Below are 26,943 nucleotides of genomic sequence, written 5' to 3' on the forward strand. Positions count from 1 at the left end.
ATCCTGATCAAAAGATGTTGGATATCAGAAAATGCTTAACATGCAGTATCGCCATATTGACGCTAGAGAGAAGTTGCCTAATGTGTAAAACTGCCATTCTTCTTTCGCAATGGCAAGCAATAAAACATTTCTGTATTTGCAAAAAAGTTGTATTAATGTAATACTTAACATTAATGAAATCCTAAAATAAGTCAAATTAAAGTAACAACGATATTATAAGGTTGTAGGGTGGAACGAAGTTAGCCAGGTCAGCTAGTATCTTAATATATATAAATTACGTGTCACATTGTTTGTCCGCTATGGACTCCTAAACTACCGAACCGATTTCAATCAAATTTGCTCGCCGTGTGCAGTTTGATCTAGCTTAAAAGATAGGATAGCTTACATCTCAATTTATACCCGCAATATTATTTTATTGCAAAATATTTGTTTATTATTTGATAGTCAAGATTCTCACAGATGGCGCTGTGTTGAAAGTAACAACATTTCAAATAAGCTACAATTTAATGGCATTACCACCAAAAAAGCATGTTGGTCCCCATGACTGGTGTTCTCCTACCGTTTTCCTTGAATAGGTTACTACTATGTAATATAACTAAAACCTTAGCCACAGCAACGCTTGGCCGGTCTGCTAGTATATATAAAACACGGACGTTGACGTTTAACATCAATTAATTGTCAAATTTATCATGTTATGGCGTGTTATTAGCCGATGTGTATTTTTATGGAAAGTAAAAATAAATGTATCTGATGAACCGTAAGTTTCCGCAACTTAAAACGTTGCAAAACGCTTTCTTTTAGTGAGTACTATCTTTAAAATTAGATTTGATATTACATTACGGGTACAACAAATATAACATAATTTTTGAAGTTATACTACTTTAGGCGCGTTATGAAAAATTGAAGAGATTGAAATTTTACGATGCGCGCGTACCTGAGACATAACATTGTCAGTGTGATTATAGCCGGCGCGAGCGAGATGGGAATAAGACAATCTACAAGTAAAAAGAAATAGAATATGCGTGAAGTTAGCAGCTATGCCAAGAATTTTGAATGACCATAATGGCATTTACCTTTTAAACAAATAAAGAAGTTTTAATTATTTTTTCAAGTTAAATGGTTATTAACATTACCTAGTTATTTTCATTATACAAGTGCGAATTTTATATGTGCGTCTGAATTATAATTGGAAGTGATTTAAATTAAATATTTAAACCAATACTAATTAATATTAGAAAATATTTGTGAAACAACTGTGCTCATCAACCTTCCTAAGTGCTTCAATACAATTGAGGTTAACTATCCGTATGTATTATTATTATTATCAAGTATTATAGTTGAGTAAAACTGAAACATGAACGGTTATTCATTGATTTTGTTTATTGCATTTGTTATAGCAACTTTTTAGAAATATTCTACGACCCTATACAGGGTGGCCAAAAAGTCGTGGATCAAACGCAAATAGGGGATAGATGAGGTCATCAGCGGCAAAAAATTGTTCTACGGGAGGTCTCTAAGGTCAACCCCTGCAGAAGTGACCCTGTATTACAAGTTTTGCAATACAGGGTCACTTTTCGGTAGAGTAATTTTTTTTCGCAGTGGGGTCCGAAATAAACAAAAATTTATGATTTGAAAAAATGTTATCGTATAACTTGATATTATCTTCAATACACTCAATAAACAACTATAAATAGTATGTCAAGAACTCATCAGTACCAATCTAGTGGATATTATGAAAAAGATACAGGGATGTAGATTTTTTCGAATTTTAATAAGAATTAGTAAAAAAAGTCAATTTTCATACAAAAACCAACATCGCTTTTTCACTTACAAAACATTTCTTATATCATTTTATACCGGTGACTTTATACAGCTTATAATAATTAAATGCATTGATGTTTATGTTTATCTTAATTGAAATTGCCTTATCCTTTTAACCATTTTGACTTTGTAAATATAATTTATCAATTATTTTCAATTCTAAATGACCACTCCCAGGATGACTTTCCTTTATTGACATTTGATACCAGCTATAATTGATAAAATATGATAAGTTTTACATAATTTATCAAAATAATTAATCAAAGTTTATATTATATTTGATTTTTTATAAAAAATACATACAAGAACTAAAATTATACCTTCAAAACATTAAGTCTACTTTTAATTATAAAACAATGCCATAGATACTTTTAACAAAATAAAAATTCATTTTAGTCTTACATATTATCAATATAGTACTGCACTAGCAGAGTCTATCATGACTTATTGTATCTCTTCTTGGGGTGGTGCCCGAAAGACCCATCTTATAAAAGTAGAAAGGGCACAACGTACCTTACTTAAAGTTATTAAATTTAAACCATACAGGTACCCTACAGTCGATCTTTATTCAGAATGCGACATCTTAACAGTCAGACAACTATACATAAAAAATATAAGTATCTATCAACATCAAAAATTGATTTATAATGATGCCATCGCAAATAGACGAACACATAGAGTATGTCCCACCATTCAAGCTAAAACAAGTTATTTACAAAAATTTCAATGTTATACAGGCCCCATGTTGTACAAAAGACTGAATAAAATTCTGAATATTTATCCCCTTAATAGCTGAATGTATAATAAAACTGGTTGAATGGCTAAAAACTCAGAAATATAATGAAATAGAAAACTTGTTTGCTAATGTAAAAGAATAAAATTTTCCTATTTAAAATATCTAACTTAAGTCCTAAGAGTGTTCAGAAATGTAATTTAAATATAAAATCTTAATACTAAATATTACTTTCCGTAATTATATAAATTATACCGACAATAAATTCTAATCACAAATTCAAGTTTCTCATCCACAAGATTTAAAAATCTTTGTCGAAGTTCACATTTACTACGGTCTAACCAATTGCAACAACTTTTTTTAGATTCTACCCTCATTTAGTTTTATAAACAATAAAAATATAACCCGAATAAACATCTAATGACAAACAACTTAACCAATTTGTTAAAAACACTGGAAGGAACTAGCGTTTAAAATACAGGCTTGGCCTAGTTTAAACGCAAGTGCACATAGAATTATTTTATGTACGAGGTTAACCAAAATTAATAGTGAAAACACGATTCGATGCATATTGTATGTTTATATAACCTTTAGAATGTAAGTACAACATTTAATTGTTTTTTCGTCAAATAAAGTGATTTTTATTTTTTATTATTTTTTTTAATATAGGAGTAGTCACGCGAGGTGGGTACCGTACACATCGGCTCCCGTGTAAAAATACAATTAAAAATATAAATTCTCCTAATATTGCAAGAATGTTGTTTTAAGTGAATTAAGCAAGGCAAATAAGTGCAGTGTGTGACTTTTCCAAGTTGCTGTGTTAAAGGAATATTCAAATTTACAAATAACAAGTGCCCTGGTGCAGTGATCGTTTTAAACATCAGTAATACGCCAAATACAGCAACAGTGACATATTTACGTTTCGAAGTACATTGCTCGTTAGATGTTCGCGGTACATGGCGTGCGCTATCAAAGAATAGACTAGTCAAGGGTACCAACAGTGAAATATTGACGATCCGGCGTACATTGCTCGCCAGATTTCGCAGTACACTGCGTGTCGGCACGTTCCGTTCCATTTCAAGTGTATGCGTATAAATACATTCGTTCGTTCACATCCACCTGATCTGTGGTTGCCAATTTGTCATCATGAGTACTCAACTGTCAGGTGAAATGCTATTGCTCCTAGATATGATGAAAGAAGAACTAAATAAACAAACAGTACAAATAACAGAAAATGTTACAAAAACAGTACTAAAGGCGGTGGACGAGAAGATACAGCCAATAATAGCGGAAAACGAAAGACTATCACGTGAAGTCGAAACACTGAACGTGAAGCTTAGCTAAGACCTTAGACATAAACGCTAGGAAAAACAATATTCTACATGGAATCGTAGCACTTAGCACCGAAAGGTACGAGGAACTAAACGCTTTGCTAATAAAAACAATCACGGATTTGGAATTGTCACTCGAAAATAGCGAAATAAATAAAGTGCAACGTCTTGATAAAAAAGAGGAAAATGGAAAAATAAGACCTATTCTGCTTACATTAAAAACTTTGCAGAAAAAAAATCCAAATCCTTAGAAATAAGAAGAAAATGAAAGAATATACGTATATAACTAATGACTGTTCTAAGGAAACCATGGAGAAACGCAATGCAAGGAGAGCAAGTAATTTTCGTGAAAATGAAGAAAGAAAAAGAACCCCGGAGACACCAAGTCCGAAGGAAACAACCAACGGCACTAACAAGAAAATCCAACGAACAGACGCTTTTCAACTCATGCGTGAGCGAGCCTACTCCATGTCTGAAAGAAATACCTACCTCAACTACTAACCGGAATATCACACAGAAAAAAAACAACAACAACAGCAAAACAAAAACACATTCCCCAACCCGGCTGGTCCCCGTGGGGAATTAGACCGAAACCCTCCAATATTAAACCAACAACAACATAATGAAAACGTTAAACAAACTCTACCCAAGCAAAACGTCAACACGGAGATCCCAACATCCAGACACAAGAATATACATTGCTACTCTAAACTATTAACACAAAGATCAGATGAAAGCTTATCGGAATTGTCAATAGCATTACAAAACACTAACTGGGATATTCTCGGCATGAGTGAAGTGAGAAGAATGGGAGAAAACATTGTCGCACACCCAGACTTTATTCTATAACATATAGGGGAAACCCCAGGAAAACATGGTGTGGGATTTTTAGTTAAAAAATACCTAGCAAAGCACATAGATCGATTTCATGGTGTATCAGAGCGCATAGCATTATTGAACTTAAAACTACCAGATTACAAGGACCCATGGACCATTATCCAGATCTATTCACCTACAGAACAAGCAGATATGGAAACAATTGGCCAGTTTTACCAAGATTTGAATAAAACTTTGCAGACATATGCCCACAAAAATATCATCGTGATGGGTGACTTCAATGGTCAAATTGGTGAACGCCAACGGGACGAGGATGCAATTATAGGGCCCTATACATACAGCTCAAAACCTTGAAGCAGGAATGGAAAATCTCAGCTCATGGACTTTGTAATGGAAAATAACTTGCCCATATTAAACACCGTCTTCAAGAAAAAGAAAAAACAGAATGTGGACCTGGTTGTCACCCGATGGAAAATCAAAAAACCAAATTGACTTTTTACTGACCAACAACCATAAATTCTTTCCAAGCATAAATGTCATCAATAACCTAACTTTTAACACCAACCACCGCATGGTCAGAGCTGAATTAAACTCATCCCAACCCAAGAACCCCAGACCAAAAATAAGTCGTGAGAATAGGGCGTAAGGGCCAGACGGCATAAGCAATGAAATACTAAAGCAAACGAAAGTAGCAGTGGCACCGATACTTACAGAAATTTTCAACTACGTGATCAACACAGAAATCACCCCAAAACAGTGGACTGAATCCATCATAATCCTTATATACAAGAAAGGGAATCACTGCGATATTGGAAACTATAGACCCATCAGTCTAATGTCTAACATTTATAAGATTTTTGCAATTATTTTGGAAAGAATAGGAAGGAAATTAGATGAGCAACAACCCATTGACCAGGCAGGATTCCGTAAAGGTTTCTCGGTACTAGGCCACATCCACACTAAGACAAATTATAGAAAAATACAATGAGTACCAGCTTGTATACTACATAGCTTTTATTGTTTACAGTAAGGCTTTCGATTCTTAGATACACTCAAAAATCTGGGAAGCCTTAAAGAAGCTGGGTATAGAGCACAAATATATAAGAATTATAAAAAATATTTATAAACACAGTTCGGCTTGTATCCGCCTAGAAAATGAAGGAAATAAATTTCAAATACAAAAAGGCGTGAGACGGTGACCCCCTTTCACAAACACTCTTTCTGGCCGTATGTAGAAATGATCTTCAGGAATCTGGAATGGGCATAACTATTAATGGCTGCACGCTAACGCACCTACGATTCGCTGATATCCTATTATTTGCAAAAACACCAGCTGATCTAAGCAAGATGATAAATGATCTAGCATCGGAAAGTGCAAAGGCCGGATTGAAGCTAAACCCGGAAAAAACAAAAATCATGAAAAATCATGGCAACAAAGACCCTGTAATAGTGGAACATAACCAAATCTCCTACGTTGAAGAATATATATACCTCGGTCAACTGATGTCTCCAGACGACAACGGAAACAAAAAATATTGGAGCCTAAAAGAAGTAATGAAAGACAAGACCCTACACAATTCAACGAAAAGCAAATTATAACACATGCATCCTGCCAGTGTTGGCTTACGGGAGCGAAACATGGGCTTTAACAAAAAACGTAACAAATAAACTCTCCGTATGTCAACATGCCATGGAAAGGAGCATGACTGGGATCAAAAGAAAAGACAAAGTAAGGAGTAGCAATATCAGAAGAAAGACTAAGGTACAGGACATAACTTTGAAAATAAGAAGATTTAACGTACACCTATGTTTGACTTAGTATGGAAAAGTTTTACATAACTGCAAGCTTCGTTTTAGTTTTAAAAAGGATTGTATGAAAATGGTCACGTGACGAAGCGTGAATGTATTATACAATACAAATTACTTTAGGTTAAGCGAGGCAAAGTGGAAATGGGCCAGCCACATGATCAGGGAAAAGGACAAATGGAGTAAAATAATCACACAATGGTACCCAAGAGATAGAAAGAGAAAAAGAGGTAGACCACAAAAAAGATGGGACGACGACATTATACAAGTCGCGGGAACAACATGGGGTAGAGTGGCCATAGAAAGGCCAGAGTGGAGAAGATTGGAGGAGGCCTTTGCCACCTGGCAAACGGACACGCAAAACCGGAACAAAAGAACAATCTACGAAAAGTAAAGAAAAAATACTGTCATGTCGGAAAAAAGGCTATAATATAATATATTATCAATAGATCTTTATATCAACAGCCTCGAACGGTGGAATCGTCTTATGCTATACGCTATATGGCCACGCACGAAATCTTGCGTGTGAGGCCAGTCGACCTTGGCACGGTGAACAAAGTGTTCTGCTCCGAGTGGCTATCCCATAGACAGTGTGCAATAAATTGCTTACATATAATGTACAGACTCGTTCCCTTGACGCCATTCCGACGCTCCCTCTTCGCACGCCTTGTTCCCGCGTTTCTCAATCCGGCATATACGCGCTTCAAATAAATCCATCTCGGACACGGTCAGAGATGATGAATTCTTAGTAACGGGGTCTCGGGATTCAAACTAGCATTGTGGCGGGCACCTGATTCACCAATTATGTTCTGACGACATGGTTCTCTATATTTCGGGAAACGAAGAGCTTACGGAACCATATGGCGTTGGAATTCTTGTAACAAAGGAAGTTTCGAGGACGGTGACAGATTTTATACCATTATCTAATCGAGCTATGATGATAAAGATGAACGCCTGGCCTTTCAACATTAATGTAATTCAAATTTATGCACCAACCGAGCAAAAACCAGAGAGCGAGATAGAAGATCTATATACAGACATAGAAACGCTTATTAACCACACAAATAAACATGATATAAACATCGTTATGGGAGATATGAATGCCAAAGTTGGCTCAAAGTTAGTTCCTAAGGTAACTGGTGCCTATGGCTTAGGGAACCGAAATGGCAGGGGGGACACCTTGATACAATTCTGTCAAGAAAAAGACATGATAATTGCCAATACATTTTTTCAGTTCTCCAATGCACACATCTCAACATAATGTGCGAAATAAAATTGATTATGTAATGGTAAACAAAAGATTTAGAAATTGTATCAAGAGCGCGAAAACCTATCCGGGGGCAGATATTGGGTCTGACCACAATCCAGTGGTTATTCACATTCATTGTAAACCCAAAAAAGTTTAAGCAAAGAGTCACCAATTGAAATTCAATCTAAGAAAGCTTACGAATCCGAACACCAAACTTGAGGTCTCGAACGATATGAATGATCAATTGAGTAAATTATCTACTTCAATCACAAGTCCTGAAATATGGACCTGCCTCAAACATAATACCTGTACTAAGTTCCTTCGACCATCGACAACAACAAAGAAGCAGGAATGGATGAGTGATTTCATTATACAGGTAATGGAAGATCGGAGATTGTGCAAGAATATTGATGATCCTCTGCGCTATAAGGAGCTCGATAATATTAGCCGAAAAGAGATTAAGAAGGCTCGTGAGACGCATTTCAAAAATAAATGTGAAATCATGGAAGAACTGCACAACAAACACGATAGCTTCAATGTGCACAAAAATATTAAAGATATCTTGGGACTTAGCAATTTAACTAGCTTAGCCGATACAAACGGGCAGCTACTTTTAAGTATTGAGGCCAAGAAGGATAGAAGGTTGGAATACATATCAAAAATGTTTGAAGACCCAACAAGACACCTCGCAATGTCCTTAACTGATAATGATACTGGCCCACCCATAATAAAAGCAGAAATTTTATATGCGTTAAAATTGGCTAAATTGGGCAGAACCCCAGGTCGTGATGGCATCCCAGTAGAGGTCGTTAAACTCTTGGAAGGGGAGAACATAAACTTGCTCAGACGATTATTCAATCACATTTATGACACAGGTGACCTCCCAACGAAGTGCCTAAGATCTACGTTTATTACCCTCCCGAAAAAGAAAAACGCTAGAAAATGCGAGGAATATCGTACAACTAGTCTTATGAGCCACGTGCTAAAGTTATTTTTGACCATCATACATAACAGGATAAGAAGTAAGTGTGACGAACATTTAGGAGATAACCAGTTTGGCTTTCGCTCTGGTGTAGGTACACGTGAGGCTTTTTGCTCTGAATGTCCTTGTACAGAAGTGTCAAGATATGCAGAATGACGTCCTCCTATGCTTTATAGACTAAGAGAAAGCTTTTGACAAGGTAAAGCATGACGTTCTCATAAATCGTTTAATTGACACCGGTCTCGATGAAAAGGATCTAAGAGTAATCAGAAACCTGTACAAAGACCAAAAAGCAACCGTGAAAGTGCATCACGAGGAAACGGAGGAGATTACTATTTACCGTGGTATTCGTCAAGGTTGTATATTATCTCCGTTGCTATTCAATGTATATTCCGAAGCAACTATATCAGAGGCCATTGAGGGGTGGTGTGAAAGTTAACGGAAAGATCATCAACAACATTCGCTTTGCAGACGACACTGTTTTAAGAGCCTCGTCAATGGATGATTTACAAATGCTTGTTAATAAAGTTCATGAAACTAGCGAAAGAGACGGTCTGACTATTAATGCAGTAAAGACGAAGGTGATGATCCTGATCAGGAAATTAGGTCTCGAAATCGCCCGAGGATCTTTCAAAAAAATGAAGAAAGGTTTGTGCTGCCGTAAAATGACCATTAAACTCCGAGTCCGACTTCTCCTTTGTTACATACGGCCAATTGTTCTGTACGGCTGTGAAGCTTGGACAATTAAAGAAGATACCCACCGGCGCTTAGAAGCATTTGAGATGTGGTGCTATCGTCGCATGCTTCGAATAAGCTGGATCCAGAAGGTCTCTAACGAGAAGGTTCTGAAACGAGTTGGGATGTCGAAAAAACTTTTGCAGAACATTAAACAATGGAATGTTGCGTACCTGCCGCCACGTGTTGCGCCATGACCGCTACCACCTCCTTCAATTAATTATAATGGGTAAAATACAGGCGTATTGGTAGAAGGAAGAAATCATGGCTTCGCAACGTTAGAGAATGGACAGGTATTGCAACTGCGGAAGAGTTGCTGCATCTGGCACAGGACAAGACACGCTTCAAGATATTGACGGCCAACGTCCAGTACAAATAAATTGTGAAATGTATTCCATGTAACTGTTAGTGATTTGTTCTCTGCATTGGTTGTCTAAATTCCATTTACGTCAATTAATTAAATGCAAAAAATCTAAAGCCTTTAACTCTAAAGAAAAAGTAAACTAATTTGTATAAATACAAAATAATAGAATGAATTTTTGTAATGAAAAACTTGAACAGCGCTCCGTGGCCGTATTTCGAACTAAAGGGACGCATGAACATCGAATAGTATTCATGTGTTCACTGCACAAATTATATGGATAATCTACGCATTCTAGCTATAGGGGATAAGGAACATGACTTAAAGGTCTTTGTTACCAGGTCATAAAATTAAAAAAAATTAAAAAAAAAAGGGTTAAGGAAACCGACATTAACCTCAAAGCGTATAGATACACATTCAAGATTTTTTTTGAGTACAATACGCAAAACTACTCGACGCCATAAAATAAGATTACTTCCTATTTAGATATTATGATGTGGTCTAAACTGGTTATGAAAAACAACATTATGAGAGAAAGTTTTGAAGATTTCATATTAAATTTGTGTCGATTCGTTGCAACTTTGCATTGCTGTCCCAACTGAGTATGCAATTTTATAAAAGGTACACACAAATTGGCGTCATCACCAAAAATATATTGCTTCCCGTGAACCAAGCGTTCATATATTTTTATAGTAACGTCTGGCACTGTATTTTGGCCTAGTATTTATTAGTCAGATTATCAGTCCCATTCAACAATATTTGTTTATGCTATAATGTTATTGCCATATGCCAGCGTAGTTCCCAATAAGAGCGGCAGGAGAAGGCCCACCGGCTGTGAATATTCTCGTACCACTATCGTCATAGCAATGTGTATATTCACTTGTTGGTTTCCGTCCACTCCTTCGACCGGGAGCACATACCCTCTGGAAGCCCTTAGTGCTACAGTTTTTGTTGGATGTGAGGTATTTGCCGGCTCTTACGTCGTAGAACATAAGACCTGAAAATATGTTAATATATGTAGACTACAAATACGAACGGCCGTAAAAAACGCGCAGAGATAGCTACCATAATTGCTATTAACTTTGCATGCAAACGTTATTGCCATGGTAACACGTATATTTAATCCAACTTTTATAATAACAAATATTTTTTTTTTTAAGTTCTATTTTTTATGATGTCTGTGTTAAAACTAGATTAAATAAAGCGTGGCTTACTCACCGACTTCAGTACTAATAGTGAGTAGGTCTCCACGGAACGTCGCTGATCGTATCCCACAAACGTTACGAGACGTTATCTTCTTAAGAGACTTTAGCGTCCGAGAATCCAGAAGTAACGTGTACGACTTACAACCGATCGCGTATAATGAACCGCTTTCCTAAAATTTTAAAATACTTTTATTTAAAGTGGGATTTAAAAAAGAAAAGAAGACCAAACAAAGGGGCGTCGTTATTGACACAATCGAAACTAGTATTCTCAATTCTGATGTTTTTAAATCAGGTATATTTATACTTCGGGAACGGTCTGAACTTCTACATCTATCTACAAATGTCTGTAATGCATAATATGGGTCTAGGCAAATAATTATTAATTATACCGATATTTTTTTATTTTCAATTGATAGAGAACTTTTTAAAATTTTCATTAAATCGATAGTAGTATCGTAATTTTTTTACTTAAAATGTAAAATAATAAGACTGCTTTGATTTATATGCGCTTTATAGAAAGCATACTAATGGTGCCCGCGTACTAGTATGCGCATAAATTTGGCAAATGCATAAAAACGCTGTACGGTCATAGTAAATATGAAAAAAAATTATCTTTTTTATGAAAATACTAGTTTAGATTATTGAAACTACGATGCTCTGCAAGATAAGTTGTTATATATCTCTTACTTGTGTAGCGAGGCAAAAGAGGTCCTGACGAGAAGGTAACTTTTGTGAAAGGGTTTGTCGGAAGGTGGAAGCATCGAACACATGGATGAGTGAGGCTCAGCGCGGCGATTTCGCGCCAACAAGGGTTGAAGTACACCGCCCGGACCTTCTGACCTGAGGAGATTTTACCAGTGAGTCACTTTTTCTACTCAATTTTAATTTTGCAACGATATATTTCTATCCATGTTTAGCTAATCTGTTTTGTAAACGATCTTTGGAAGAACAGCATTTTTCAACTGATATATCAATCCGTTATAATATTTAAACTAATTGTTTAACAATCTTTGCTGTGGATTTAATAGGATTGTTAAGAGATTTAAGAGAGATAATCTTTTAAAGAGATTTTGCCATATTGAAATACAGATTTCGACCAATCACATAAATCTAAACAGGAAGTAATCTTATTTTATGGCGTCAAGTAGTTTTGCGTATTGTAGTCTAAAAAATCTTGAATGTGTAGGTATCTATATGCTATCAGGTTAATGTCGGTTTCCTTATCCCCTATAGCTAGAATGCATAGATTATCCATATAATTTGTGCAGTGAACACATGAATACTATTCGATGTTCAAGCGTCCGTTTAGTTCGAAATACGGCCACGGAGCGCTGTTCAAGTTGTAATAAAATTACAAAAATTCATTCTATTATTATTTTGTATTCATTGTCACCTAAAAGGTAGACCTATTACGCGATGGGAAGACGACATTAAAGCGATAGCTGGTCGAAATTGGAGTGAAGTGGCCGAGGACAGAGATAAATGGGCGTCACTGGAGGAGGCCTACACCCAACTTGGGGTTCCAGTAGATTAAATATTTAAAAGGAATATATATGTATATATATGTATATATTTTTTAACTAATATAGATTAATAACATGAACTAACACTAAAAATAAATTGTAAGAAGTGTAAACTTATATAATACTGGAAATAAAAGGCTTATTTTATTTTATTTTATTTATTCATTGTCACATAATGCCTGTTGTAACATCGATGCGACTTACCTGCACTTTTGAACAAATATGGTACATATTGTTAGAAACTAATATTTTTATTTTCAAATAATTTCATAACATGATGTACATAACTAACTTACTCTAAATTTTCTCGCTTAGTGAATGTAATTCTTTGAGAAATAAAGTAACAAGACTACATGTGTTTAATAAATTAGCCAATACTTACCAGCCTTACATTCTCTAGTAGCAAGTGGTGCTATATAATTGTGAGGGGTAGTTAGAGTTATTGGTGAATCAGGTGCCCGCCACAATGCAAGTTTGGAATCCAGAGACCCCGTTACTAAGAATTCATCATCTAGCCAACACATGTCAAAGATCTGTAAAAATTTTGAAGCTCAATTAGTGGATATTAGTCGTATTAACTTACAGGATACTAAGTGCTGAAACCAGAGAATAATTTTTGTAAAATATAAACTTAAAGACACAATTTGTTTAATCTATAGGAATAATTTTTATATTAGATAACTGCTTGCTTTGTACCTCTACATAGGCTTTGTAAAGACGGTTCTAGTTACTTACAAGGATAAAAATAAATAAAAATTCAGTTACCCAGTCTGTATGAGCCTCTCCGACACACAGGATCCATAGTGGGTAATCCATAGATCCCTAGCCCACAGGAGTTAAGCGCAGTAGCTAACCGTGTCCGAAATGGATTTATTTAAGCGCGTATATGCCGGATTGAGAAACGCGGGACCAAGGCGTGCGAAGAGTTTTTTTTTAAATGTTATCTGAAACATTTTTAAATCCTCATTAAACAGACATATAAGAAACTACATTAGGGTCCTCGAAGCCCGACTAAAATATGAGGTCACGTATTCGTGTCATTTATCTCAAAAGAAATATTTATATAAAATTACCTGAGCGCCCATGTTCTTGCTCTTCTTTCATATATTCTGCTTGGTATATAGCAGGATGGATACCTTGCTTCGTCTTACTGTTTGCGAAAATGCTTTAAATATACTAAATTATTCTAAGGTTTAAACACGGTCAACTACAAGACATGAAAATTGAAATGGATTTTCTAAAACAAGGGACTCGATATATTTTTATATATCGAACTGTCAATATTCAAATTCATTGTTTCTTTCCTTGCAGCCAGTCTTAAGTATTGTGGACACTGGACAGTACACTCCCATACCGCCTTAAGGCCGATTTACATTATCTTAGTGTTTAGGAGAGTGCTTTAGTACAACTTGAAAGGCAAGTTCTTTAGCGTAGCGTTTACTAAAGCAAGTAGCGTTTACATGTTTCAACTAAAGTACTATCCTAAAGCACTCTCCTAACCACTAAGATAATGTAAATCGGCCTTTATGCTCGGTTCACGTTATTCCAGTCCAGTAACCCAGTGAGTCATTCCAGTCCAGTGCTGGACTGGAATGAAACGTCCACATTATTCCAGTCATTCAAAAGCTGTTAGATCGGTAACACTACAGTGACAATGCTTTCAAGAAAGAAGTTTAGACATTGTTTTAAAACTGTTCAATGTTTACTGTTAGAAGAAGTAGTTGATGAAATGGCATCAAATTCATCTTCTTCTCTTTCTGATTTAGAGAAGTAATTTTTTATCTCCTTCATGTTTTTGACAATTGAAGATAACTCTGTTAATCTAGACTTCTTCTTTGGTGGTAGATCGCATACTTTTTATTTTATTTTTTACATCCTCTACTGTAAAACCTTCTATTTGCATACCATCACAAATTTTGTGCAGGGCGGATTGGTGCATGCCTTTGTGTTTATAAAATTCCGAAGTGATATCCCACAAACACAGATGTTCTCTGTACAAAGAAACAAATTGAAGAGTTTGGTTTTCAGTTAACTTCATTGTTCGGAATTACCTATAAAATTCCATAAAATAACAACAATGTGTGTTCACTGTTAAACGTGTATTCAAGCACTGGATTGGCCATTCACACTATTCCAGTGGCGCTGGATTGGGTTAGCTGGAATGAAAAATAGACCGTCATTCCAGTCAACTGGACTGGATTGATCACTGGAATGGTACATTTCAGTGTAGGTTCACATTATTCCAGTAGCATTCCAGCGCTAGACTGGAATGCTACTGGAATAATATGAACCGGGCATTAATCTAAACACCTTTGCCAAACTTAGGTTATTAGTATGTTATTATTGAGTGTTTATTTTCTTTTACAGAAAATCAATCACATCGATTTCGCGCTCCAAGAGGTTGAACATTGGCGCGCGAAATGTATACCACTTTGGAACGCGCGCCAAATCACAAAGCATGTATTTTCAAAATCGATAAAATTGTATTATGTAGACTGTAAAGGTTATAGGTGTGCTTTGCAGCTCGCGTGATGACTCCTCGAGTGAATATTTTGTAACTATTCAAAATAATGTGGCTGTGCACATTTAGAGCTCAAGCCATCGATAAACGGCCATTTTGGTTTTGTATGGAGGCAATTATTTGTTCGGCCATTTTAATTTTATTTTCTCATGCTAGCTCTCAATTGTCCAGGGTCTTTGTCAAAAGTTGGTCGAACACACCCCACCTAAAACTTAAAAAACCAGACTTTTCAACTGATTTTCCTTTCCATTGTGTGTTTCCATTAGAGGTGAGTCGTACTCGGTAAAAGCCAGCCCTAGTCTTAGGAGTTCAAGTACTTAAAAAAACTAGTTACAAATACTAGTTCCACGAGTATTTAGTAATATGCGACTGTGTTAGGTGACATTATAGGAATTAGTTAAGTACTCTTTGAATATGCTATTGGTCCACAGAGCACAGAACATTCACTGAGCATTTAATGTTGAAACTAATATAAATAAAGACCTTTTTTAAAGCAATGCATAGATAAAAAAATACAATATGGGTATTTTTTATACAGTACACACTTAAACTTTATAATAACTTTTTACACTAAATTTATTTACTATTGTTCAATTTTTTTATTCACTATCAATATTAGGACAAAGTTTTTATTAATTAATTATAATTATCCTAGAGCTAGGAGCTTACTCTAATTTACCAATTAATATAAAACAATGCGCGCCGAGATTATTACATATCAATTAACACCTAATAGATTAAACATTCTTCAGTGTGAAACTGAGAAAAAGAATTATTTAACATTAGTAAAAGAACGCGTCGCGCGCTTCAGAGTATTTCGTGATGTGGATTGAAATAGCTGCCGTAATTTGTAAGGCATAAGGTAGATATTTATTTGACGCTTGCAAGGGTTTCACTCACACATTAGTAAAAGAATGCGTCTCGCGCTTCAGAGTATTTCATATTGTGGATTGAAATAGCTGCCGTAATTAGTATGGCATAAGGTAGAAATTTATTTGGCGCTTGCAAGGGTTTCACTCACACATTAGTAAAAGATCGCGTCTCGCGCTTCAGAGTATTTCGTGTTGTGGATTGAAATAGCTGCCGTAATTAGTATGGCATAAGGTAGAAATTTATTTGGCGCTTGCAAGGGTTTCACTCACACATTAGTAAAAGAATGCGTCTCGAGCTTCAGAGTATTTCGTGTTGTTGATTGAAATAGCTGCCGTGAGTAGTGTCGCATAAGGTATAATTTATTTAGCGCTTGCAAGGGTTTTCGTGAAACGCCTTAGTGCTCAAATGTGGGACTTAGTATTTACAAGTCCCGAGCGAAACCTAGTAATAAAACCTGTGATTTGATATACGCCTCACCTCTAGTTTCCATTCCAGTGGATTGAAATAGCTGCCGTAATTAGTATGACATAAGGTAGAAATTTATTTAGCGCTTGCAAGGGTTTTCGTGAAACGCCTTAGTGCTCAAATGTGGGACTTAGTATTTACAAGTCTCGAGCGAAACCTAGTAATAAAACCTGTGATTTGATATACGCCTCACCTCTACCAACACTATCTCACCTCTAGAACAAATCTTTTTGTACACTTGTTACTAGAATCGAAAAACGTTCGTTCTGTGTACAAAATGTTTTCATAATCGTAATCTGCTCACAATTTCTGTGTAAATTCTGTGCAGTAATGCTACTTAACATCAACTAATGTACAATATAATAATAATACATTTTTTTTTGCAAAGGGTACAATTGTCTTGAATTTTGAGGCTATAGGTCGGGTAAATATTTATTTAGAGTTGGTTACACTGATTAGTGATTTGTTTACAATTCGTGTTCGAATAATGCATATTTATTATTTTGAAATTTGATGCATATTGTATTGTGCTATCTGATAATAAATTATCGTTACTTTGGAAATTGATAAAGTCGTAATTAATATAAAAAAACAAAATTTTATACAATTTAATACTGAGTTTATATCTCATAATATGGCAAAACTGTACAAGAAAGATGCAAGCCCACCAGCTAGAACGGTTATGATTGCTTCCTATATATTAGGAGTTCCTTACGAACCTCAAGAATTAAATCCATTATTACGGCAACAAGACACTCCGGAAATGTTTAAGGTACTGTATTCTGTTTTTATTGAATACTCTACCCACTAATTAATACTCAATTATAATAGTAATAAAACAGTGTTGACTGGTTTTCCTCTTTTTTATTCTGATATCCCCTAGAATCACAACACATCAAATAAATCAAGCAAGTCCTTAGTATCTTTAGCTAATCATAATATTTTATAATAATGCTTTTCAGAAAAACCCTATGAAGACTATACCTTTATGGGAAGAAGATAATTTCTGCTTAGCTGATAGGTGAATTTTATTATTATTAAAATAACAGATTCCTTTAGAATCTTGGAATGTATCTGATAATGTTATCGGCAAAAATATGGTAGTACATCATTGTTGTGTAATAGGAACTTATATTATATGAATCTTTTATATTTCCAGCCATGCTATAATTCTCTACCTGTTTGATAAATATGCTAAGCCTGAGCATGAACATTTATATCCTAGAGACAAAAGAATAAGAGCTACTATTAATCATAGATTATTCTTTGATTGTGGCATTTTATTTCCAAGATTAAGATCTATAATGGTATGTACACATTTTCTTATACAGCAAGTTAAAAGACCTACAATATATCAGAAAAAAAGATCTTCTGTAAGAATACAAATTATTGTTTTCATGAAGGCTATCAGGGTAAGAGTGGATTTTATTGGTTTATCATCCTCGGATCTGAAGGATTATATAGCTGTCAACGATTCATTAACTGTATGTTATTGTGAGACTGACCTTTGAAGAAAAATAAATGTTAATAGAGCTTTCAGCTTGTATGTAGCATTGGTGCGATTAAAAATACATGTTTGAATATTTTATAGATTGCTATTTAAATAAATGTATTTTAATGGTTTGACAATATTATTAAAGGGGCCAACATATACTGGAAAATTGACAAAGTTATCAAAATCAATGATAAGGAATTTGGAAAGTGCCTATGAAATTCTAGAGAAGTACCTTGAAAACACCATATACTTAGCTGACAATCTTATGACACTGGCTGACATAAGCATATTTACAACTATGTCTACTCTTAATGGTTTACATCCTATCGACAGTAATAGGTGGGTATTTTTAATGTTTGTATAAACAACCCCAAAGTAGGTATAACCCGTTACTTCTAATCCCATCAATAATTAAAAATATAACCATCCTTATAATTAAAAATAAACACATACAATAAATTAAACTAAAAACATTATATGGAAATTATGACAGTCACAAGCTTACAACTTCACATGTAATATAAATTTAAAATACAACCAGAAATGAGAATTAGTATTATATTTCTGCTAAACCACACTTTTTGAGTTAGTTAAAAAACTGCAACAATGATAAATCATTTCAGATATCCAAAACTAAAAAGGTGGTTTAATGTCATGTGTGCTGAAAAATTTAGTCAAGAAATTAATGAGCCAGGTGCCAAAGAACATGTGGAGGGACTTTTAGCTTTTATGAAAAACAATTTGAATAAATCAAAACTTTAGTATTGGTAAGTTTTAGCTAAGAATTACTGTGTTACCCACATATTGTGGTTATTTAACATGTATATGTGAATGGTGCTTAATAATTTGGTGAAATATATATAGATACAGAAATATACTGAAGTTTTATTTTTGGGAACAACCCAAAATGTAATTTAACAGCTATAGTCAAAAGAATGCAATCTTTATGCACTCTTTTGACTAAAGTTCTCTTTCATCTCTGTCAAATTGTTTGTAGATAAAAAGAGAGATGGGTACTTTAGTTAATACGGGATAATTTAACTGATTATTTATTTATGAATGATTTCCTATGGCAGTCAGTAAAATGCATGAACTAAACTATAATAAACTCAAGGTTTATAAATTAGTAAATATTTTTTTTACCTGTGCACTTCAAAAGAAATTTACTACCAATTTCATAAAAGGCTCCAAAACTAGTACTTCACTTTGCTAGCGCTCAAATCTATGTTACCACAAATTTTATTAGTATAGTATATTTTATAAGTCCATTGCTTACTAGTACAAATTGATAACAATGCTCCGTAACACTATGTTGGAGACTCAGTTACTATATAACATTATAATACATTAATTTAACTAACTTGTGTTGCGTTTCGTGTTTGTTTCGTTTAATTTGCCCTTTGAAGTTTTATCCAAATCAATAATTTAAGAAACATCTTTTTCTGATCGGTCTCGTCGATAAAAATAAAGAAACCATATAAATAGCTTTTTTCTTCAAAAGGTATAAAAGGCAAATAAATGCTCCTTACTGTGTACTAGTGCAAAGTCAATAATAATTAATCTCGAGGCAGATTAATTAAAATAAAACAAAAGTACGAATCACAGTTTTTTTATTCCATAACTAAAAAGAAATGCAAAGAACTTTTCAACTTTACACTCCATTAACATCTAGAATCTACACGTATGGATAACTTTACGAGAGAAAATTAATGATTACAAAAAACGTTACACATTACATTTTCTATAAGTCTTATAAGTCTTTTGCACTCGATAGCACTTACACATAGATACGGGTTTCATTCAGTCAGTCATGCACAACACAATACAAACTGCGCTCAAAACGTAATGGAATCGATTATTTCACTTCTCTCATTCAGTGCTAGTTTACACATTAGTCTTAGTTTAACCCGACACGATTAGCCGTCCTCCTTGGGCGGTGTGAACCATCCTGCAAATAAAGCTTTTTAATACCAAAGAATATGATATCTATGGAGACAAGTATGATCTCAAATATCAACATGCAATTATCATTTGATAGGATTCCCACACAACTCGAGTTTTAAAGAGGAACTGCTAAATAAATTGATATTATTAAGATTAAAAATTCACTATAGATAGCATCCGAACATATAGTTCTTAGACTGCCCTAAACTCTAAGCATTATATTTCGAAACTTGGCATCAAATCGATACACAATTTAATTAACTAATTGGGGTAAATTAATGCAAGATCTACAGTAAGTCTTATAGTTAATTCAACTAATAAACATATTGCATATGTAGATAGAATAAATATCTAAATTATCTAAATGGTATATGTGCCAAAACGCTTGGTATATGCTTACTCTTCCATGCAGACAGTAATAAACAGTGTACATAAATAAATGAGCCCTAATATTGTCGAATTTTTCTTCATAATACAGAATTATGCCATTAGTAGAGAACATACAATTAGTATGTGCAAATGCTTTTAGACTAGAATTGAGTGTGATTCTTGTAAATGCGGTCCTTAAAGTCCCAATTTTATAAATAACATATTAAATGTTTGGTCCATATCACTTATATGTAATTTTGCAATAAAGAAGCAAGACAAACTATTATTAAAGTAATTCGCTGGTATGTTATTAAGAAACCAGTAGTAAAAACTTTGTATTTTGATTATTATCAAGATTATAATCAGAAACGGTAAAAATAAGTAAGTATAGGACACTTTTGGACACATAAAATATAAACAAATAATATCCAAGTTAGCAATTACTTCCCCTAAATGATCCTGGGTTCAGTTTCCATTTAACACTTTAATTAATATATTCATATGAGCCATGAAAACTTCATAAAATTACAAACCATTCTTCTCATGTATCTGCACGAGGCACTTGAAGCTCTGTTGCGCACGCGCAAGGCTATATTGCGACTGCGACACGACTTTTGTCGCGCCAAATTGTATCCGCGCTTTACCCTTTACTAGGGTTGCCGCGATTTGCATTATGACCGCTTCTACCGTGTAAGCGGATGACCAGCCTTGTTTCGTGAGTAGTTCCATACATATTGCACCACCCACTAGAACGTAGCCTCCTGGAAGTAGAAAATTATTTTAAGGGGTAAATAAATCTTATTTTCCATAACTAAATTCCAATATATGCTATCGTAATATAATATTATATGCTAAGAGGCAGGAATCATAATAATGAGAGTTTGGCCACTTTTATAAATATAAGATATACCTTGAAAAAATTAAAAGCTCATTAAAGTTAAAAAGTTTAGGATTTGTGATTTTAATTTTTTTTTTTAAATATTAATCGTACAATCAGTCTTTGCGACTATACGTAGATACGTTGAGTGCTTCTTGACGTGTTAGGCGCTACTCCCAGCGCAGCCTGCCTATTCTTATTAAAACTTAGTCTGTTGGGTTGTCCTGGTAAATGTGATTTTAAATTAAATAAAAATTTTCTACCGAAAACTTCTCCACTTATACCTGTCCTTTTGGAGATCCTATTCGTATAGTCGAGTTAAGTAAGTAATTAATAAAATCGCGTTCTAATACTGAATGAGTTTAATTTAAAAACTTACCAGAAATTATAGGGTAAACCACCCTAACAAATGGCGGCTCAAATGGATATGTTTCCTTAAACATGATATTGAGGAGTATGGAGTCCTTGCCCTCTTTTTCTTTTAATACTAGCAGATCATTGTGTAGCGGACTGTCAGGATCAACTGACCGCAGTCTGATATTCCATTCATATAGGGAATCATTTATCAGTTCTGGAAGTAAAGAAGTTCTATTATAAGAAACAGCACTAGATCGCATTAAGATACATTTTCAATTAACATTATTAAATGGTTTTATATGTTTAAACGATAATTTGATTGGTTTGCTACATTAGATTAATTAACAATAAATACTTGTATTTTGTAGTTTATAAAAATTACATTTACTTAAAATAAATAAATATTGTTTGTACAAAATAATATTTTAAACAAATCACTGTAAGCAAGCCCCGAATATGGTTACACCCGGCTTTCCTCTGATCAAAAACAATTGTATATAAATTCATAAACAGCACCATATAGTAATAAGTAGCATGAGATATTGCTTATGACTAAACACGACTAACTCTGATTTGTTTTAATGCTATCAAGCGATATGTATTAAAGATTTCATGATTTGTATCCGAAATGTGATATATACAAATTCTTATAAACACTCAATTGTTCATGTTATTAAGATGTAAAATGAGTTTTAGCTAAACTCCACAATGATTGAATATTGAACTTGTCCATAAATAAAATCATATTAATTAATCAACGACTCATTGGTCTAGTGGTTAGTACCCCTTACTGCGAATCCATGGGTCCCGGGTTCGATCCCCGGCTGAGAAGAACATCAATGTGATGAGCATTTGGTGTTGTGCTTAGGTCTTGGGTGTTTAAATATGTATTTATATGTCTATCTATCTATATGTATGTATATCCGTTGCCTAGTACCCATAACACAAGCTTCACCAGCTTAGCATGGGACTCGGTCAATTGGTGTGAATTGTCTTTAAAAAAAAAAAAACAAGAAATTCTTATCAGTGGCGCTATCGCAATATATTTTTCTACGGTGATATTTCAAGCGATTAGGATATTAAACAAAGTATGATAGTACCGACTGCAGCGCCATCTGCTGGGCTGATTTGTGAATCTAAACCATCTACGTCGCCACCCAAACGCATACAAAAAATTCATTAAAATTGGTCCAGCTGTTTAAGAGGAGTTCAGTGAAATACACACATTCAGTAGAATTATATATATGTATATATAAATAATTGTAACTGTCAAATTTGCAATAAAATAATATTGCGGGTGTAAGCTGGTGCAAATTTGACTGAAATCGGTTAAGGTTTAGGAGTCCATAGCGGACAAACAACGTGACACGTAATTTATATATATTAAGATTGGTCTATTACTTTAATTATCTTTGGTATTAGCTAATCTGTACTGTTAGTCTAACACACCTATAGAATACATATTGCTCTTGAATGAGTGTGAGCGGTATATATCTCGTAGCTCCTTCATAAGTCTATCTGTGGCCTGCAGGCTGCCTGATACACTGCCTGACAGGTAATCTTGTCGTTGATTTTGTCTCAGCCGTTCTAGTGTTGCTAGGTGTTCTGTTTCCATATCATCCTAAAAAGTTTATGTATTAATGAACAAACAATATTTTTCTTCCAATTAAGCCTTTTATGGTTAGATTTATCAAGTAAAACTTTGACCTAAAACAATATTAGAAATAAAAAATTTAATTATATAAAAAAAATTGTTATTTGTACAGACACTACTCATCACACAAGATATCTGTGTTGTGGGTAATTTCATACTTTTCATGGACATATAACTCAAGCAAGTGATTTTTTTAATTACTATTCAATATGATTTTACTGGCAAATATATTTTAATATGTGAATTATTTCAATATAATTAATTGCCAGGTTTGGTTTGTGTTAAGTATAAATTTACCTTGTTGCTTCTAGCAGCATCCTCAACCATCTCTAGTGGCAAGTCATCCTCTCCTTCTGAATCATCTTCTTCAGCAGCCATATCTTCATCTTCCTCTGTTCCGGATTCAGCGCCGTTGGACGTTACACTTGGTACTCTGAAATTTTTTAAATAACCATTTAGAACAAAAAACTTTAGTTTTTTTTGTAATCGTAACATTTCTTTACTATTTTTATTATTATTATATTGAATAGCTTGGAGCGATGAAGAGCATAGTCTAACATTTGCACCTCCTAACAAACATTTAATAAGCCCTAAAACTTGTTCTCCCTAAACGTTATTTCTCAAGTATGTCTTTCATTTAAGAATGTAAGCAGTTTAAAATGTACCTTATGTTACCAATATGAGTAAATTATAATTATAAGCCGAACAATTTTGTTCTGACAAAATAAGGAATTAGACAAATCATAAAATTATCCTCGATGTACTAACCACATTAAAATGATTAGATACAGAAAAATCTGATATAATTACTTATGTTTAACTCTTAATGTATACAAACTACGTCATATGAAAACAATTAAGAACCATCTAGTGTTATCAAATGTTGACGAAACGTAATCTTTATTTACAAAATGGCTGTAGTTTAGCGTCATTCAAAACATACAATCAAGTATGAAGAACTAATTAAATCTAACATTTTCTGTTGCCCTAGCTTTCATTTTTACCAAACAAAAAAATATGTTACACTTAATAGAAAAATCATAATTCTATTAATATTTGTTTGGAAATATTCATTAACTCAAAAAGGTAATAAATTAATATCAAACCTATGTTGTGGTGCGGGATAGATGGGCAGCGAGAGTGAATCCAAGTCTGGAGGCTCAGGGATACCATGTAACTTGCAAAGTTCTCTCAACAATATACCAACCTAGAAACATATTATGTATTTTATACAAACAGCCATGGATACAGAGTTATGTATTCATTTAAATATTTTAAACTGAAAAATAATAGAAGAAATGGCAAAATATTTTTAGATTTTTATATCAAATATATATAAAATAATTAATCACAGTTTGTTTGTTTATTTCTATATACAATGGAGTTTTATTTGAATTATATGATATGATAACAATTTTATGGCTAATATTATCAATTGACCAACTTAATACTGCCAAAGCCTTTACTGACCATGTACAACCAACAAGAAATCTTGTACTAGTTAAAAATGTTAGTACAAAAATAACATTATATTGAAAAGTCACAATTACTTAAATCGTGGAACATTGGTTTTTGTTTTGTGAGAAATTAAACTAAATATGATATTTGATAGTACCTGATTTATAACATGATTGTCTCTTCCCTGTGTGTTCGTTAAAATTTGAACCGCATTGGTCACTATGGGATCCTCACTTTCTGCAAACCAAACTGGTGGTGTGGTGGGGTATGTTTCCTTTAAAATACCAAAGTAATATAAGTTAAATATAGCAGGTTAAGGTAAAGATTTAATTTCCATAGTAAATAATACTGGTAGCATTACTTTACTTTTCATTGTATTAATGATTAATTCGATAAATGAAAAGGATTTCAAACTTACAGTATCACTTTTAACTGTATTAACATTGCATTGAATACTTCTTTTTTGGTTTTTTTTTTCTTTTTGTGTTTAAAAAATCATAAGTTATTAGAAGACTAATAAAATATTTTTTATAAATAAAATAAATTATATGTTTACATGAAAATAAGATGAATGAAGACATTATCAGATATTTCATCTTATTTTCATGATAATCATTTTATTTTAAACATTGATAGTTGTAGCAATATTTGTGTAATACAACAGACAAATAGTTTAAATCTAACAATAAAGCATATAACCAACCAAGATTCAATAGGCTTATCATAAACTTACATAAAAAAACAGGTAGAAAACATGACTAAGAGGCTTTGTCCTAAAATTCGCATTTTTACCGTTACTCAAACAAAACAGTACTTCCTCTATAAACGTAGCCGTAACTAGTTAAAAACACTATGAAATGCGCACTGAAATTTAAGTGATCAATACAATGATTCGTCATGGACCCGAGACACAGTATTGGGTTAAGTATAAGTGTGGCGATCGAAACTTGCGCGCATTGCACCAGTTTTGCATCACAAGTCTACAGTACACATAAAACCCACAAGATTTAATTAAATACCACCATATGAACAGATGGAATGGTGCCTATGTCTAGAAATTTAATCACTTCCGTAAATCTTTTGTTGACAGCCCTGCCCTCATAAACAACGACCCTTTGTCATAAAGATAATCAATAAACGCATTCATTAATAACAAAATATTACTGCCGTGTATCTAAGTTAATTTCAAATGTATATGTATTGTATACTCACTGTGATATTTGCATGTATTTCATATTTTTTTCCATTTTTGCCAACGAATCTGCAGGTCAGTTCGTCGACACTAGCTGACATTATCTGAAATCGCTCATGATTTTTGGGAAACACTTGCTCTAACGTTTTAATTTCTAACTTAAGTGTATTTAAGCAAGCCATTAGTGTATAGAAACACTAAGTTTTTAATATAAATAACTAGTCACCACTTTTGAATACATGGGAGCTGTTTTACGTTCACTCCATCGAGCAAAATGGCGGCTGCAATGTCGGAGTAAAACTCAAAATCAAAATATCGACGTTAGAGGGCAGTAATGCTATGATCTGTTCAAAGAACAAACTTATTCTGTGTTATAGCTATTTTTCAACCTAAACTCTGTGGAGTTGTTTTTTTTTGGCGCATGCTAATTTCGTCGGTGTCAGCAGGGAGTTGCAGGTAACCAAGCACTGTATTATCTGTGTTGATTATATTTTTTTATTAATTTATTCATTACTATGGATATATCACCGTAAAATTGTAAACACTGTTAGATTGTAATCTATCTCGCGAGATTGTAAACTGTCGAAAGATTGTGAACCTCAACGTACTGCTTACAATTTAACGTGTTATTATTCGGTAGATATGCTAATATTATTGAAAAATATCGAATTGTAAGCTGATGAATCTATTTATAAATAATCGTGGTCTAAAGGATCGATTTCTAAGTTTGCATTTATAGGGTAAATGTAAATCCATGTAATGAAAAAAATATAAACAAACCGCAATTAACGATTTCCTAAAAGTAAAATCGTTTTTTAGTTCAGGGCATTCGGTAACAACCACAAAATAAAATAATAATTAAAAAGGAAACGTTTTTGAACTACATATTTCAATAGTATTTATGTGCATTTGGTAATTTTGTGACCAGATTACAGTAGCATACTCTAAAATACTACGGACAAGTGATTTATAAAGAGTAACTGTAATGATTCATGATATGTACTTTGTTATGGTTTGCATAAAAGACTAACACTCAAGAAAATGTTGCTTAAACCTTTGCACGTTAATTAAATTATTGTTTGGTATACTTTTGTGTAAATTGATATCGTCTATTGAATAATAGAAATCCAATCCAGTTCAAAATTGAAACATTAA

At 33.7% G+C, this 26,943-nt stretch overlaps 2 protein-coding genes and 1 long non-coding RNA gene across 3 annotated transcripts; 1 reads left to right on the forward strand and 2 right to left on the reverse strand.

Moving 5' to 3' along the window:
* Positions 1-12,779: 12,779 nt before the first annotated feature.
* Positions 12,780-13,886, reverse strand: LOC125050164. The gene is made up of 3 exons (XR_007117103.1): positions 13,657-13,886; positions 13,349-13,527; positions 12,780-13,116 (listed from the first exon to the last, which is right to left on the reverse strand). It is a non-coding gene; the product is annotated as an uncharacterized LOC125050164 (long non-coding RNA).
* Positions 13,887-16,891: 3,005 nt separating this feature from the next.
* On the forward strand, positions 16,892-18,812 carry LOC125050163 (glutathione S-transferase 1-like). The gene is made up of 5 exons (XM_047649794.1): positions 16,892-17,214; positions 17,405-17,463; positions 17,602-17,749; positions 18,083-18,276; positions 18,561-18,812. The coding sequence occupies exons 1-5, from the start codon at positions 17,077-17,079 to the stop codon at positions 18,697-18,699; spliced, it is 678 nt and encodes a 225-aa protein (XP_047505750.1). The 5' UTR covers positions 16,892-17,076; the 3' UTR covers positions 18,700-18,812.
* Positions 18,813-19,530: 718 nt separating this feature from the next.
* Positions 19,531-26,082, reverse strand: LOC125050162 (ubiquitin-conjugating enzyme E2 Q2). The gene is made up of 8 exons (XM_047649792.1): positions 25,809-26,082; positions 24,754-24,870; positions 24,245-24,345; positions 23,436-23,571; positions 22,934-23,105; positions 21,507-21,698; positions 20,784-21,011; positions 19,531-19,885 (listed from the first exon to the last, which is right to left on the reverse strand). Exons 1-8 carry the CDS (start codon positions 25,968-25,970, stop codon positions 19,854-19,856), a joined length of 1,140 nt encoding a protein of 379 aa, XP_047505748.1. The 5' UTR covers positions 25,971-26,082; the 3' UTR covers positions 19,531-19,853.
* Positions 26,083-26,943: the final 861 nt, after the last annotated feature.

This window comes from Pieris napi, chromosome 6 (assembly GCF_905475465.1).
Source record: "Pieris napi chromosome 6, ilPieNapi1.2, whole genome shotgun sequence".
NCBI lineage: Eukaryota > Metazoa > Arthropoda > Insecta > Lepidoptera > Pieridae > Pieris > Pieris napi.